Source organism: Manacus candei, unplaced genomic scaffold, assembly GCF_025592945.1.
Source record: "Manacus candei isolate 608988 ecotype Guabito, Panama unplaced genomic scaffold, ASM2559294v1 h1tg000052l, whole genome shotgun sequence".
NCBI classification, from domain to species: Eukaryota; Metazoa; Chordata; class Aves; order Passeriformes; family Pipridae; genus Manacus; species Manacus candei.
Window position 1 is genome coordinate 4,451,189 of NW_026138100.1, and position 14,541 is coordinate 4,465,729.

Below are 14,541 nucleotides of genomic sequence, written 5' to 3' on the forward strand. Positions count from 1 at the left end.
ACATGACACTATGTTCTAATATATTACCTGTGAAGTGAAAAGGCATCACAGACTCTTTTACTAAATTTTAAAATATTTTGAAAATTTTAAAAAGCAATGGTGTGATTTAGTTTACTGAAACTTTTAAAACAGATTTTTGGCTGGATTTTTAATATCTAAAATAGCAACAAAATGATTTCCAGATGTAGAAAAGGAATTGTTTAAGATGCTGCATGATGCAAGACTCAAATTTCAGAAGAAAATAACATAGGCAGTAAAACACCTTCTAATCTTCACTGAACCATTTTTTTTCAAATGAGAAGTTCAATAATGTCATTTTCTAAACAATCAGGCAATGGAGAGCATCAGATGCCCCAAAACACCCTAACTCTTTTCACTGCCTGTATTAACCGGGAGAAACATTTCGAGCTTATAGCACTGTTTTTCGTGCATGTAAAAAACTCAGACTTATGCATGTCTCTAGATGTACTGATAACCTTGTAATTACCCTGAGGCATAGACCAGCCTGCACCCAAAGGAGGGATCCTCTCAGGTTGCACAGGAAGACCAAGAACCTTGTAAAAGCTAAGCTATATTTTCCTTAAAGCATATTTCAGGATACCTGTTATTCCTGTGGCACAAGGCTTTTTAGGAATTAGTGTGAGATTCTGCAACTTCCTTGCAGCAATTTCAGTTTTGCTTCTGAGTTTAGGTAATGAGTATCACTAATGATATGGAAAAATGACTTGGAGACCAACTTCTTTATTCATAAAATAAAGCAGTAAAACTACTCAGAAACATGCTGGATCAGGAGAGTTCCAGTATCTGTCTCCAAAGGTATCACTTGAAAAGATAAATAAAATATTGCCTTGTTACTGTTTATTCTCTGATTTCGAGGCAATAAAACTAAATAGACTCTTTAAAAAACAAAGAATTACAATGGATTCTGCTGTAAAAAAACCAAACAAGATGCTGTTTCTTTAATTTTTATTACAAAGGATTTGTGGGGAGGAATGACTTCAGTTTCACAGGAAAAATTATGCCTCATATAAGTTTGAATGATTCTGAAATTCTTTGAGAGATCAATTTCATTACCATCTTCTTCAGGGATTTTCCTTTTTTTTCTGTACTAGAGTAGATAGTTCCCAGGAATGAAGGGGTATATATTTCCCTGGCTATGTAAAGGGAATATAATACAGTTCCAGAATTCAAATAAAAGTTCAACTGTATTTTTTCAAACTTATTTTCTTTGATTTGAGAATGATAAAGTCTGGCTCACAAATACTTTAGATCTGAAAAGTATGCACAATAGCGTATTTGCAAAACCTCATTGCATCCACAAATGCCACAATCCCTTTTACGCTCTGCTGTTGAAGGAACTGTGGGACTACTGTTTATTTGTCTTAGTATAATTCCAGAATTGTAGCTTCTCAGTCCTCTTCCCAAAGAAAAGGAGACTCAAAATCTAACTGAAATGAACCAGTGAATTCTTCACTGCCCAAGTGCAGTGAAGAACTAGATTCTATTCTCTAAAGGAATTTACAAATTGAACAGCTATAGTCCCTAGAGTATATAAAATGAAACAGATTTTTTCCCTCCCAAAATTTACCGAAAGACTGTCTGTTTTCTAATTTTTAATAGAAAAAAAATTAGAATTCCAGACCCTCTTTAGTCCTCACATAATATTTACTTTGCCTAACCTGATGTCCTGTAATGGAGACTATTAACTATGCCATCATAGTTAACACTTCAGCTACATCAGCTTTTCTAGAAACTTGTTGCTACAAGGTGAAGTAACACAGTTTACCTGCAAAACAAATCCTTAGTAAAGCAGAGTTATTTCATAGAGCAAGGGCTAATGATTCTTTCCAGCTCCAGATACCTACTTGCTTGTGTTGCTTCTCTTACAGTTTATATCCTCTAACACTAATCAGTCCTTTCAACTCCAGTACATCCATCATCCCCCAAAATTGAACTCTTACACCTAACTTCTACTACTTAGCAAAACTCCTCTGTTTCGGTGCCTGGTACCAGGGACACTGGTGACAGAGGTCCATCTCAGTTGTTAGCACAAGGATCACTGGGTGAAGCAAGAGGAATTTCCTCTTGCTCCTTCCTGTCTGATTTAAGAGAAAGGTCCTCTGGAAGGCCAAATGTGTGTTTGTTTTGGAGAGTCTGCTGTAATGTCTGAACCATTTGGCACTCCTAATCTATTGAGAATAAGAGCTGAATCATGGGCAAAATATGAATCCTACAAAAATGAAATATATAGACAAGATGGGAGAGGAATTAAGCCCCAGCTTTAGATCTTGAAACTAAAAAAAAAAAAAAAAAAAAAAGGGTACAAACTCTGCAGTCATCCTTTCACTGCACGTAGTATTAAATAAATCCAGAGAGATGCGTACAACTAAGTAGCCAGACCTACAAATCTGTCTTTAACATAAGGCCAAGCATGTTAAAAATCCCTACATCTGAATCAAGGCCTTTGTTCTTTTTTGCTTTGCTTACACAGAAAACCTATCTAATCACTCATGTTGGAAAAACATAACGATAGAAGTATGAATTGAAGAAACTGTTGCTTTTGCTGTGCTGTTCTGACATTCAGTTGATTTGGTCTCTCTTACAATCTCTACTGTTCATATCATATAATCTGCTATTAACTGAGTGTGTTTCTTCCAACCATAGATAGAGTTCTGTGCTTATTGGTAAATAAATTTAGACCAGAATGACAATCAGCATTTTCTCCTTTTCAGTCAGATGAAAAAATTGGCTTTAATTAAATTGAAAACTTGGCAGAAACAAACCATTGATTCCCTGCATTACCAGTTAAAGCAGCATCCTCCACTGCACATCAAGGCTGATTTTTAGAAGCAGAACAGTCTTCAGAAACATGGTCTCTGACCTCTGGTCACTGATTCTGCTGGGTGCAGTGGTGCATGTTTATTTTTACATTTTTAGGGATTCTTTTCTTGCTAGTAAGCAAAAACCAGTAGAAGTTAGAAATCTAAAGTCATTGCTCACTTCAGAATTTATGAGAGCTAGCAACTTGAGAGGTGGAAGGTGATTTTGAGTAGATGAACTGGACCTGCCAGCTCTCTAACAATGTAAGAGATTTTTTGAAGTATTTATTTCTCTTTTTTAAAGCAGGGTTCATTACAAGAAAAGGAGGAGAGTGATCTGGACTTTGTTTCCTCACAAAGCCCCAGTGTTCAAGAATGGCTGGTACAAGCAAGAACTACCCGCTCACAGCAACAGCAGAGTACCCTGCAGCAACAGAAAGTTGGTGTTTTGTATTTCTTTTACTCCCATCTTTAGATTATGCTTAATACTATAGCTGAGCCGTTCTTGTAAATATTTCTGCTGAAATATTATGTTTTATGATCTTTCTTACTCAGTGCTTTTGTAATGATGCATCTGAGTTCACTGTCTTATATCTGTAACAGTCAGGCAGACCAGACATCCTGGGTGACCATGGTTGATTCACTGAGTCACTCTATACTTCTTGTGTCCATCAATAAAATAAATCAACCCTTTAAGTTACTCGAAAGAGAGATTATTAAAAGAGAGTATTAAAAGTAATAATTTTTGTTTTATAGAAGCAAAGATGCACACATTGCATGGTATATTGTTGCATGATATGCAGATATCTTCACTAGGATGGATTTCAGAAGCTGCATTGCATTAGTTAATTAGTTCAACAATACAGTTTATGTATGTAACTTTTTTGTGTCCCTTGGTGGAGATTTTTGACTGCTTTTGGTGCTTAAGCAAGACATATCAGAAATAGCTCAGTTAACTTTGCATGACAGGTATGCAGTGTAGACATATCCTTTCAAGGCAAAGACACTTTGTTTGAGATTTGTTCTTGTTTTTGTAACTTGCTATGCTAGGAGCTGGAACAAGAGCTGGAAGAGCAGAAGAATCTGCTTCGATCAGTTGCATGCCGTGGAGGAGAAATCCTAACACAGCAAGGTGCTACAGAAGGCCTGTGTATAAGGTGTGCTTTTATGTGTTGTTCTGAAAAGTAAATTTCTATGACTGGGCTTTGACATCCTAATGTTTATATCCCTCTTCTGCACATAATCCTCTAATTTTTGTTTCATCATTTTTATATAGCACCTAGGATACTGGATTCCTGGTTTATAATTTGGGGGTCTGATTATATAGTTACACAAACTTTTGTGCTGATAGATCACCTTCAACATTTAGAAATGCCTTTTATTCTTATTATCAAGCATCACACTAAAATTAAAAAGTAGTAGGACTCATTAGACAAGCAGTGGATCAGTTACTATAACTTTATGGACCACCATTGGTGTGTGTCACAACTATCTCTAAAACATTGGCATCTACCATTGTACCAGATGGGATACTTATTGCTTAATTTTATTTTTCCTGCAATTAGTTAATATTTTTCTTTTTGAAGCCTTGTGTATTTTGAATTTCATCTCTGGTCTGTATCTTTTTACACACTTGCCCATTTGAGAGGAAGTAAATATCTATGAAAGTCTCAACTCTGTCTGGGAGAGACAGAGAAAGCAGAAGAAAACTACTGCCTACTACTGATGCTGACGTTCAGGAAGCAGGAAGGGCAAGGTCTTGGGAAAACGAAACCAGGGTGAACATTACCAGTTCAAGAATCAAGGAGCAGTCAACCCTTCAGTTAAAATATTCCTTGATGAATCTCAGTAATAGGGAGAAGCATCTTTGTGGCTCCTCCAGCATACCAAAGTCTAGAACATGAAAGTAGTTCATGAAACAGCAGAAACAAGTTTTATGCACAGGGAATGTAAGCCATACTCAGCAAGTTCTTTTCCTCAGCATTTTTATTATTTAAGTGTGGGTATTTTTAATTATAATGGCAGAAAGTACTTAACCAGTCTCCTTCTGTTTGAGGCTTCCTTCTGTCACATGATGGTATACTACAGAAACAAATAAAAAAAAAATCAAACAGAAAGTACTGAATTTGATTCAGTGTTTACCAAAGCTAAACACATATGCTTGTCTTGCACGTTACATTTTGAGAAAGGAGGTGAGGAAGGATAAAATATTTATTTTAATTCATGCTTTGAAGTAAAACTTGTTTATAGATTACATTTCAATGTATATTCAGTCTGGTTTATTTTTTGTTGTTTTTTTTTTTTTTTAACTTAATAGGGGTACTTGCAACTCTAAACAGTTTCTTAGAAAGAAAGTACATTTCATTCCATCTGACAAGAACTTCTTACTGTTCAAACCAGGCTTTGTCTTATTATCTGAAAAAGAAAAAAATAGACAAAACTCTAAAAAGTAGCACTTAATTTAAATGTTGAATTTCCTAATGGAAAGAGAAAATAAACACCTTAAATGATTATAACTTTTCTATTTGTTAAACCTTTATGCATCTTCTGATTCAGTGGAAAGCCTGACACACTTTCTGAGGAATTAGTCTTAGAAGGTGAGAAGCCATCATTTGAAGAACAGATGAAGAGGAAATGGGAAAGCCTAAATCAGGAATTCAATACCAAGCAGAGACTGCTCCAGAAAGCTTTGGAAAAAGAACAGCTGGTAGCTATTTTGAATTTCTCTTTTCATTTTTTCTATGAAAGTGGTTGCACAACAAAAGGTACAATGTGTGCATATCTGATGCATTAAGGTACTGTAGTTAATGCAGAGAATATGGAACAATTTATTTTTGTGAAATCTTTAAAAACTTTTAAATATTTTAAATATTGGCAGTAGCACTGCTCTTGTTCATTTGAATTGCACTTCCATTCAGGTTAATGACCTAGAAAGGAAGAAAGAGCTCAGACAAAATGTTTATCTACTTATCTAACTCAGGATAATTCTGTAACAAATTATCCCTCTGGAATTGATCAGTCCTCTGGCAAGAGCTTAGAGAAAAAACTGTTATTTTCAGTTTGAATGTATTCGTTACATTCAATTCTTGATCTCAGTGGGTAAGGGATTTCAGCCCCCAAATTTTTACTGAAAGAAACAGGGATTAATCAACTAAACTGGGGGACAATCCAAGATCTATATTACCATACATCCTCCATTTTATTTTTAATAGACCCAGACCCAGTATTCTATGCATAACACTCCATTAATCTGCTTTCGAAGTTCTAAATATCTTGTATTAATTCAACAGTAATTAATTATATTTTTGGTAAAAACTAGTAATTTAGTTTTAGCTCCTGTTGAGAAGTCTTTTATTCAAGATATTCATGACACAAAACAGTTGTGGGAGGATCATGAGCATTAGCTGGTGATAGGCTCAGTCAGTAGAGAATCTTTTGCCCTCTATATGGTAGAAGCATCCTAATTAGTACTTTTCTCTCAGCAGCTTTATAGCAGACCAAACAGACTGATACCTGGAATGCCTTTGTATAAAGTGGAGAGACAGGATGAAGATAAATCCTCTGTCTCACCAGTACTGGTTGAATTGAATCAGGCCTTTGAAGATGTCTCATCTGAGGTAATTTTCAATTGTCTTTACACCTGTCCTCCAGCAAAACCATGTGTACAGTGAAAACTCCTCTAGCTACCACCTGAAAATTCAGGCCTCTCCCAAATACTAGAAGTTAGAAAGAATATCTTCTACTCTGGACATCTCTTGTTTCCTTTTGCCCAGGCTGGACAGGTGGAGGAGACCCTGCATCTTGAACAGAAGCTGTATGACGGTGTCACAGCCACATCCGTGTGGCTAGATGGTGTGGAAGAGCAGGTCTTTGTTGCTACAGCTCTGTTGCCAGAGGAAGAAACAGAAACATACCTCTGCAAACAAGAGGTAAGGAATCCATGGATAGGACTTTCTTTCAATTAGTAAGTGTGCATTTTATGTAGTGTTTAGAAAAAAAGTATTAGAATCCTGGATAAGTGACATGTTGCTGACATAATCTCTATGTAATTGCTGTGTTCTGCTACTGGTAGAAGTAACTATTGACCGTGTAGAGAATGTTGTGGAAATTTTTCCTAGTCAGAAGAGAATTAAACATGGATTCTTTCTTTTGTTTAGCTTCTTTGCTAAGTATTAGCAAACACCATAATGTTGAAATTGAAACAAAGTGAAAAAGAGGGAGGAGTGCTCTGGATATAGAAGCAGCAAAATTCATCAGCATTAATTGGGAGTGGGACAAGGGGGAAAGAATGGAATAGTGGGGGGACACAGAGGCAATAGGTGAATAACTATCTTAAACTAAAAGAGGATAGATTCAGACTAGATGCAAGCAAGAAATTTTTCACAAGAAGAGTGATGAAATGCTAGAGCAGGTTGCCCAGAGAGGTGGTGGATGCCCCATCCCTGGAAACTTTCGAAGTCAGTCTGGACAGGGCTCTGAGCATCCTGATTTAGTTGAAGATGTCCCTATTTACTTCAGGGTGTTGGACTGGATGATCTTTAATCCAACACAAATGTTTCTATGATTTTACATCATTTTGTTCCAGCACTTGTTTTACTTGTAGCAGTCTGGAGTCTTTTTACTGTCAGAGATTACTGCAGATGCAAAACTTTATCTAGTGTGTGTATACTAACAATGCAAAAAACTCAGTGCATCACAGCAAAATTTTTGCCTTCTTTCCAGAGTGTCTGACTGTCGCTTTTGTTTTTCTACAAAATTAGTCTCTTGCCAAAGAAATCAAAGACATAACAGAAGAAGTGGATAAGAACAAGAGTTTATTTGCTCAGATATTTCCTGACCATAGTGATAATAGGGTTATCATAGAAGACACTTTGGATTGTCTCCTGAAAAGACTGACCTTACTGGAGTCAGTAGTAAATCAGAGATGCCATCAGATGAAAGGACGGATCCAGCAAATAGTCACGTTCAAGGTATGAGGTCCATTGGATGGAATTAACAGGGGTACATGTCAAATGGGGCTATAAAGGCTGTCATTCTTAAAGCAATGAGAATTTTTGGTACCAAATCAAAAGAATAATGTTGGCCCAGGTTTTTATTGAAAAATCAAACTACCCAGACTATGCAGAACTTGGCACCCAAATAATTACTCAAAATTTAAACTTCAGCTAGAAGTCTTCTGCAACTCATGCTATTATTGTAAAGTGATCAATCATTTCATGCTGTCTCATCCTGCTGACGTTACATCAAAGGAAGTCTGTACCGAGCCAAGCTGAAAAAATGAAGATAAGTGAAGAAATTTACACTTTCAGAAAACTTTTCAAACGGAGTTCAGAAGTGCTTTTATATCTTACTTTGTCTCTACCTTCTCTCATGATATTATCATTATATAAAACCTCCAGTATGGTTTAGTTTTAATTAAAAAAAAACATAAATTACAAAAAAAAAAACAACTCAAGAAAAACAGATTCCTAGTGTCTTTAGGTTAGTGTCATCTTTTTATAGGTTATTACTACCGGATTTCTTTCCAAATTCCATAACTTTTCCTCTGCAGTCTACATTTTTTCAATTAAAAACCTTCCTTTGCTGAATAAAGCAAAGTCGATTAAAATCTTTTGCATTATTCTTGGTGATATTTAGTATTTAAAATAATTAATGCATGTAAAAAACAATAAAAAATCAGTCATGCTCCTCATGTAATACTGAAAGTCTCAGAAAAATGTGCTGATAATTTTCTGTTGAGATGAATGCATGGAAAAGGTAATTGATTGTATCTTGGCAAAATTGTTAAGTAATATTTAATGTGTCCACTCTGATAAGGTATTCTAAAAGTAGTAGCATGTAGTTAGCCCTGTAAAGTGTGGAAGCCTTGTTTACTTATTTGTTATATTTGCTCAAGTTTGCAATGAAAAATGCTTCCCTTAAAAAGTAAAACCTAGCTTGTTTACAAGCATATGTGGTAGAATTAACTGCACAAGAATAACATCTTTTTGTTAAATGAAGATAATGACCATTGGTAATTAATTATCTAATAGGAAGGCAAAAGCAAAAGTGTGTCCACAGGATGTGTTTTGAATAGGAGTTGGTTTACCTTTTAGCTCATATATATCCAGCTATGGATTTTCAACCATGTTAAATGTTTTGCATTAGCTAATTATGATGCTTCCAATTTTTAATAGGTTTTATGCTACACTGCTGATTGTGTAACATTTTAATGCTTTGAACTTTTTGAAACATGCAATCTTTTCCAGTTGTTTTGTGCTGTGATAGAATATAATTTGTTCTTGGTTTTGTCTCCTGTAGAATGATCTGAAGCTCATGTTTACAACGGTGGCTGATAACAAATACTTAGTTCTACAGAAACTAGCAGAGGCAGCTGACAGACCAGAAACAGAACAAATGCAGGTATTAACACATGTCTGTTACCTGGGGAGAGGGGAAGAGGTGAAGTTTCTATCCAAAGAATAAATAGGTTCTAGAGAACAATTGTATTTTATGGGAGAATATATGTATTCACGAAGTATATGAAAATCAGTATTTCCAAGAGTGTACTACACGTTTATAAATAAATAAAACAAAAAGGCACAAAAAAACAAGCCAACAAACAGAAAACCAAACAAAAAAACCCAACAAACAAAAAAACCCCCCAAACCTCCGAAAAGTGTCTTTCTTATCCCCCAGCTGACCTAATACCTAGTTATGCATATACTGGGTATTTGAAAGAAAGAGAGAAAACATAATAAAAAAAAAAAGGCCCAAATTTTTGCTAAATTGTTTGGCTATTAAACTGTATTAAAAACCAAAGACACTTTCTTCTGCACTAGTTTATAGTGATATCTTGAATGTTACTCATTTTAATTTAAAGTAATAAGGAGCTTTTCTTTATCAGTAATGGCTTGATGAATAATTAATTATTTATATGAAAAAGTATATCCTATTTTCTTCTTTCTGTTTTGCCAGTGCAAAATGGATTAAGTATGCTAAGGGCTACTTTTTAAAGATGTTTCTTGTTACTCAAGGGCTACTGATGTCTGATGCCAGCAGGTGAAAGAATGGAAGAGACTTACCCTTCAGCTAAACAGAAATACTGGATTTTATATACCTGACATTCAAACTTTGAATTTATGCCTACTGTGTGAATCAGAGAGGTGGCACTGTGTCTTTCTTTTCTATCTTCCATGATGTGAAAGATTAGCAAAAATTTATCTCCTGTATGATTAATTTAACTAGAAATTAGGAAAACAATGTGGTAACAAAAGGAAGTGAATTTTTTTATTTCTGAAAATCTACCTTATCTGATAAAACATTCAAACTTAAAAGCACTGCTGTTTGTTCAGTGTGTGATTGGAAAAGTAGAAATAAGGCCCTTAACCAGCCAGGTAACTTAGCTGCATGGAGTGGAAGTTTAGTGGCTGTATTCTGCATACTCCATGTTACTGGGAGGCAGAAGTTCTACGTCACATGCATAGTTTAAGCATACTTGGATAAGCAGTTTCCAAGAAAGGGCCTTATCAAAGGACTTAAGGACAGGAGCCTACCTCGTGCTTTGTAATAGTCTGCATGTGTTACTTCAGCAAAGACCTAGGAAAGCTTTGAAAAAACTTATCACCTGCATATAGTTGCAAATACCAACTTGTGTTCCTAAACTGTAAGTTTTCCAAGTGCAAAAGGGGATGTACAAGTCTTTTTCCTTAACAGTAATTTTGGCCTCATCCTTGTCTCAAAAGGGAACTACAACTCCTTGCTATCATACATATGTTGTGCAGCACTGGTTGTTTGCTTGGTGCTCGGATATGACAGGAATGAGTGTTAATAAAAAGAAAGCTTTAAAACAAGGTGTTAGGGGAAAGAAAAGTCCTTTTGTGCCTGTACTATGTAATTAAAAGCATGGAACTTCACAGTGATGTTTGGTATAAAATAGTGTATGATACTAAAACATCTGGTTATTAAAAAATAATAATGACATATTTATTTAACTTTAAGAAACAAACTGGGCTCTCCCAACTTTGAATTCAGACATTTTCTTTATAGTATCCTTTAACATTTCAGCACATTGAAGGACTGATTAGTACTTCAAGCAGAAAAGAATTTACCATATGGCAGCTACAATACTGTTATTAAAACTTCAAACTAAGCAATGTAATTTTCAAATACAGGTCATAGTGCAGGCAGAAGAAGGTTTGAAGGAACTAGATGCTGGAATCAATGAATTAAAGAAGCGTATAGAGAAACTACAAATTGACCAACCTTCTGTTCAAGAGTTGTCTAAGATCCAGGTATGGTTCATAAGTTCCATCCTAGATGTGTCTGGTGATATCAATGGAAGGCTTCTTTTTATTGTTCATAAAGTAGTTTAGGAAAAGATATTTAAAACCATTTCAGTGTGTTTAAAAAATTATGTTCTCTCTGATTCACCTAGTTTTTCTATTTTTGCCTCTTTGGATTTTCCAACATCTCTGTTATTAGGAATATTAATTGGAAAAATCTGCAAAAATATGTTTTCTGTCAGCTCTTGTTATCTCCTTTTTCAAACAGATAAAGTTAAGCAGGTAAACATAAATTTCTGCTGTTCTCACCAGCGTCTCATGATCTGCAGTTTAGTATTGCCTCACATCTGTCATTAAGAAGAAATGGAGTGAAGGGGGATAGAGAGCTAAGTGTGACCTGAAACTGGAAATGTTCTGCTTTTACTAGAACGCCTCTCATGTAGATAATGTGGGCAATTGATCCAGAACTTCTATAAATCTGTTAAAACTCTTTTGTGAGCAGTTTTATGGTGACATAGGGAATGCTTAAGGAAAGATCAAGGAGAAGATTTTTGACTGAATTTTACCATTTACAATGACCTAACAATAAATTAGAAGCAAATGAAACCTATGAAACTGGACCATAAACTTGTTAAGCCAACAGGACAATGACATCAATTAAAAATGAATGACAAAGGATTTGTGGGAATAGGTCTTTTGCCCAGTTCTTTATCTTTTTGCTCTTACTGCCTCCTGCTGGTTTGGGGGTTTGTTTTTTCTGTTTTGGTTTGCTTTGCTTTTTGTTTGTTTGGTTGGGTTGGTTTGGTTTTTCTGTGGGATTGTGTCATTATGTGCCCCCTCCCCTTCATTTCAGTTTTTAGAAAAGTCTTCCTTTTGCTTTTTTTGACAGGTGTACTTCTCACAATTTTCTGTTTAAAGCTAGGAGAGCCAGCCTGCAGTGTGAGAGTGGGCACTTTGTTATACTGCTGGATGATCATAGAGATATTTTTGTTTATTAGTTTCTGAATGTCTTGTTTTGATCAAAAGTGTGGGCTTATTCTCACAGTCAGATGTATGTTCTCAGAGTACAATTCTCAAAACCAAAACAAGAAAAAAATCCTGTTCAGGTGAAGAAAAGCGTCTGTAGGTTGTTCTCACTTTTATGGTCGAGGTATACAAGATGAGTAATAACATACAGGAATTGATGAGATTTTTTGTTTTGTCTTGTTTTATAATTTGGCAGTAGGAGAACACTGTGAAATACACACTGCACTTTTTCTACATAAAGTAGAAAACATTCTATATAAAGTATGTTGCTATTTTAGGCATAGTTTGGTTTTTACAGCAAGTTGTATGTATCTTGCTTGCTACCAATAAGGTACTGGGGTAGGAGGAGGAAACATATATGACTTCAAGGTGCCTATAGTCTGGATCCATGATGGAGTCCATCCAGTCCTCTTCATTATAAAAAGTAAAATGTAAACAGCATCTGCAGTGTGCAGTAGTCGCTGTTTTTTGATGCCTTAAGCCCAATTACCGTGCTCCTTTGCTACTTACATTAAGTTTTTGGGATTCTTCTAATTTTGTTCCTGAATGCATGCAGTTGAAAGAGTTGCAGGTCTTGCTTATTTTTATTGTCTTTAAATGGTGAGCTGTTTATTTATCAGGGAAGTCAGTATATCTGCAAATCTTTTTTGATCTGCAAATAGATATTATTCTGCTAGTATTCACAGAGGAGTACAGGGACAGTAAGTTTGCCTCTAGGAAGACATGTAAGGTGTGAAATAAGAATCATCATTGCTGCCCTTTGCCCCCCAGGATAAGTATGATGAGCTGCTGATGATCATTGGATCCAGGCAAAGTGATCTGAATCAGAATATGGCTCTTAAGAGCCAGTATGAGCGGGCTTTGCAGGACCTGGCTGACCTGGTAGAAACAGGCCAAGAAAAAATGGCTGGTGACCAGAAAATGATTGTTTCTTCTAAGGAAGAAGTTCGATTGCTGCTTGACAAACATAAGGTAAGAAACTGGGAACATATTTCAGGACTAATCATGAAGGTAAGCTTGTTGTTACAGTTTAACCCCAGCCAGCAACTAAATACTACACAACTGCTTTCTCACTTCCCCCTTCCTTCCCTGGGGAGAAGGAGAATCAGAAAGAAAAAGTAAACCTCGTGGGTTGAGATACGAACAGTTTAATAATTGAAACAAGACACAATATAATACTAATAACACTACTACTGATAATAATAATAGTTTTCCAAATATAATTGTAATGGAGAGAGAAATAAACACAAGAGAAATAAATGTGATGCACAATACAGTTGTTCACCACCTCCTGACCAATACCCAGCCTGTCCCCAGGCAGCAATCAGCAGCTCCCAGACAGCTCCCCTGAGTTTATATACTGAGCATAACGTTCTGTGGTATGGAATATCCCTTTGGCTAGTTCAGGTCAATTGTTCTGGCCATGCTCCCTCCCAGCTTCTCGTGCATCTCCTCCCTGACAGAGCATGGGAAACTGAAAAGTCCTTGACTGAGGGTAGGTACTACTCAGCAACAACCAAAACATCAGTGTGTCATCAACATTATTCCGATAGTAAATCCGAAACACAGCTCTGTACCAGCTACTAAGAAGAAAATTAACTCTACCCCAGCTGAAACCAGGACTCTTATAAAGAGCAAATTGCTAACCTTTTGTTCCTAAAGATTCAGGAGCTTTTCAGAATGGTGGGCCAGACTTTATTTTAAATTGAAGTCAATGAACTGTTCTGACAGACTGAGTTTCAAATGCTTTGTTGAAGGTGAAGCCAGGTAGATTGCATTTTCTTCCTTACTCTAATAACAAGTTCCTAGTCTTGTCCTATCATGCTACATAGCAATTTCATCCACCACTCCATTTATTTTCAACAGAAATTTACATTTGCTAGTAGCACCCACAAATATAACAAGGATTTTCCACATGTTTTTATTAGGCAGAATTTTTTGGGCGTGGTTGTCCGATTTACGCTATTTTTGTTTATGGAATCAGGGTCAGGATGGAATTTGTGTGGAAAGCATGACTGACTTCTTTCTTTGAAAAGACTGTTGTCTTTAAGTAGGTACTGGACTATGCGAAATGTTGTGGAGTGAAAAATTTACCTTATTCTATGCCTGTAAATACTTAATTGTAACGCTTATGTCTTAAAATGTAACAATTAAACTTTCTCTTTTTTATTCTCCCTCTACCCTCACACCCAAATTTTTCAGGAATACTTTCAAGGGTTGGAGTCTCACATGATCCTAACAGAAACACTTTTTAGAAAGATGAGTAGCTTTGCTCTCTTAAAGGAAACTCAGTCACATTCAGAGCTAATGACACAAGCTTCAGCTATATTAAAGCTGGCTCATAAACAAGGTGTGGAACTGGAATACATTCTAGAGGTGAGAATTTCTGTGATCTTTTCTGTGCTGCCATTGTGATTAACCACCAGGATATA

General features: G+C 35.9%; 1 protein-coding gene across 16 annotated transcripts in view; it reads left to right on the forward strand.

Annotated features, from left to right (window-relative positions):
- The window catches only part of SYNE1 (spectrin repeat containing nuclear envelope protein 1), a 300,346-nt gene that overhangs the window by 213,281 nt on the left and 72,524 nt on the right, over nucleotides 1–14,541 (forward strand). For 10 of the 16 annotated variants that reach the window (XM_051801628.1, XM_051801638.1, XM_051801639.1 and 7 more), the window contains 10 exons: nucleotides 3,124–3,258; nucleotides 3,870–3,976; nucleotides 5,376–5,526; nucleotides 6,302–6,436; nucleotides 6,593–6,748; nucleotides 7,580–7,789; nucleotides 9,120–9,221; nucleotides 10,973–11,092; nucleotides 12,881–13,081; nucleotides 14,312–14,485. In XM_051801628.1, the coding sequence (XP_051657588.1) occupies nucleotides 3,124–3,258; nucleotides 3,870–3,976; nucleotides 5,376–5,526; nucleotides 6,302–6,436; nucleotides 6,593–6,748; nucleotides 7,580–7,789; nucleotides 9,120–9,221; nucleotides 10,973–11,092; nucleotides 12,881–13,081; nucleotides 14,312–14,485 (1,491 nt within the window). The remainder of the gene's footprint in view (nucleotides 1–3,123; nucleotides 3,259–3,869; nucleotides 3,977–5,375; nucleotides 5,527–6,301; nucleotides 6,437–6,592; nucleotides 6,749–7,579; nucleotides 7,790–9,119; nucleotides 9,222–10,972; nucleotides 11,093–12,880; nucleotides 13,082–14,311; nucleotides 14,486–14,541) is intronic. The other 6 variants (XM_051801629.1, XM_051801635.1, XM_051801642.1 and 3 more) reach the window with 2 other exon arrangements.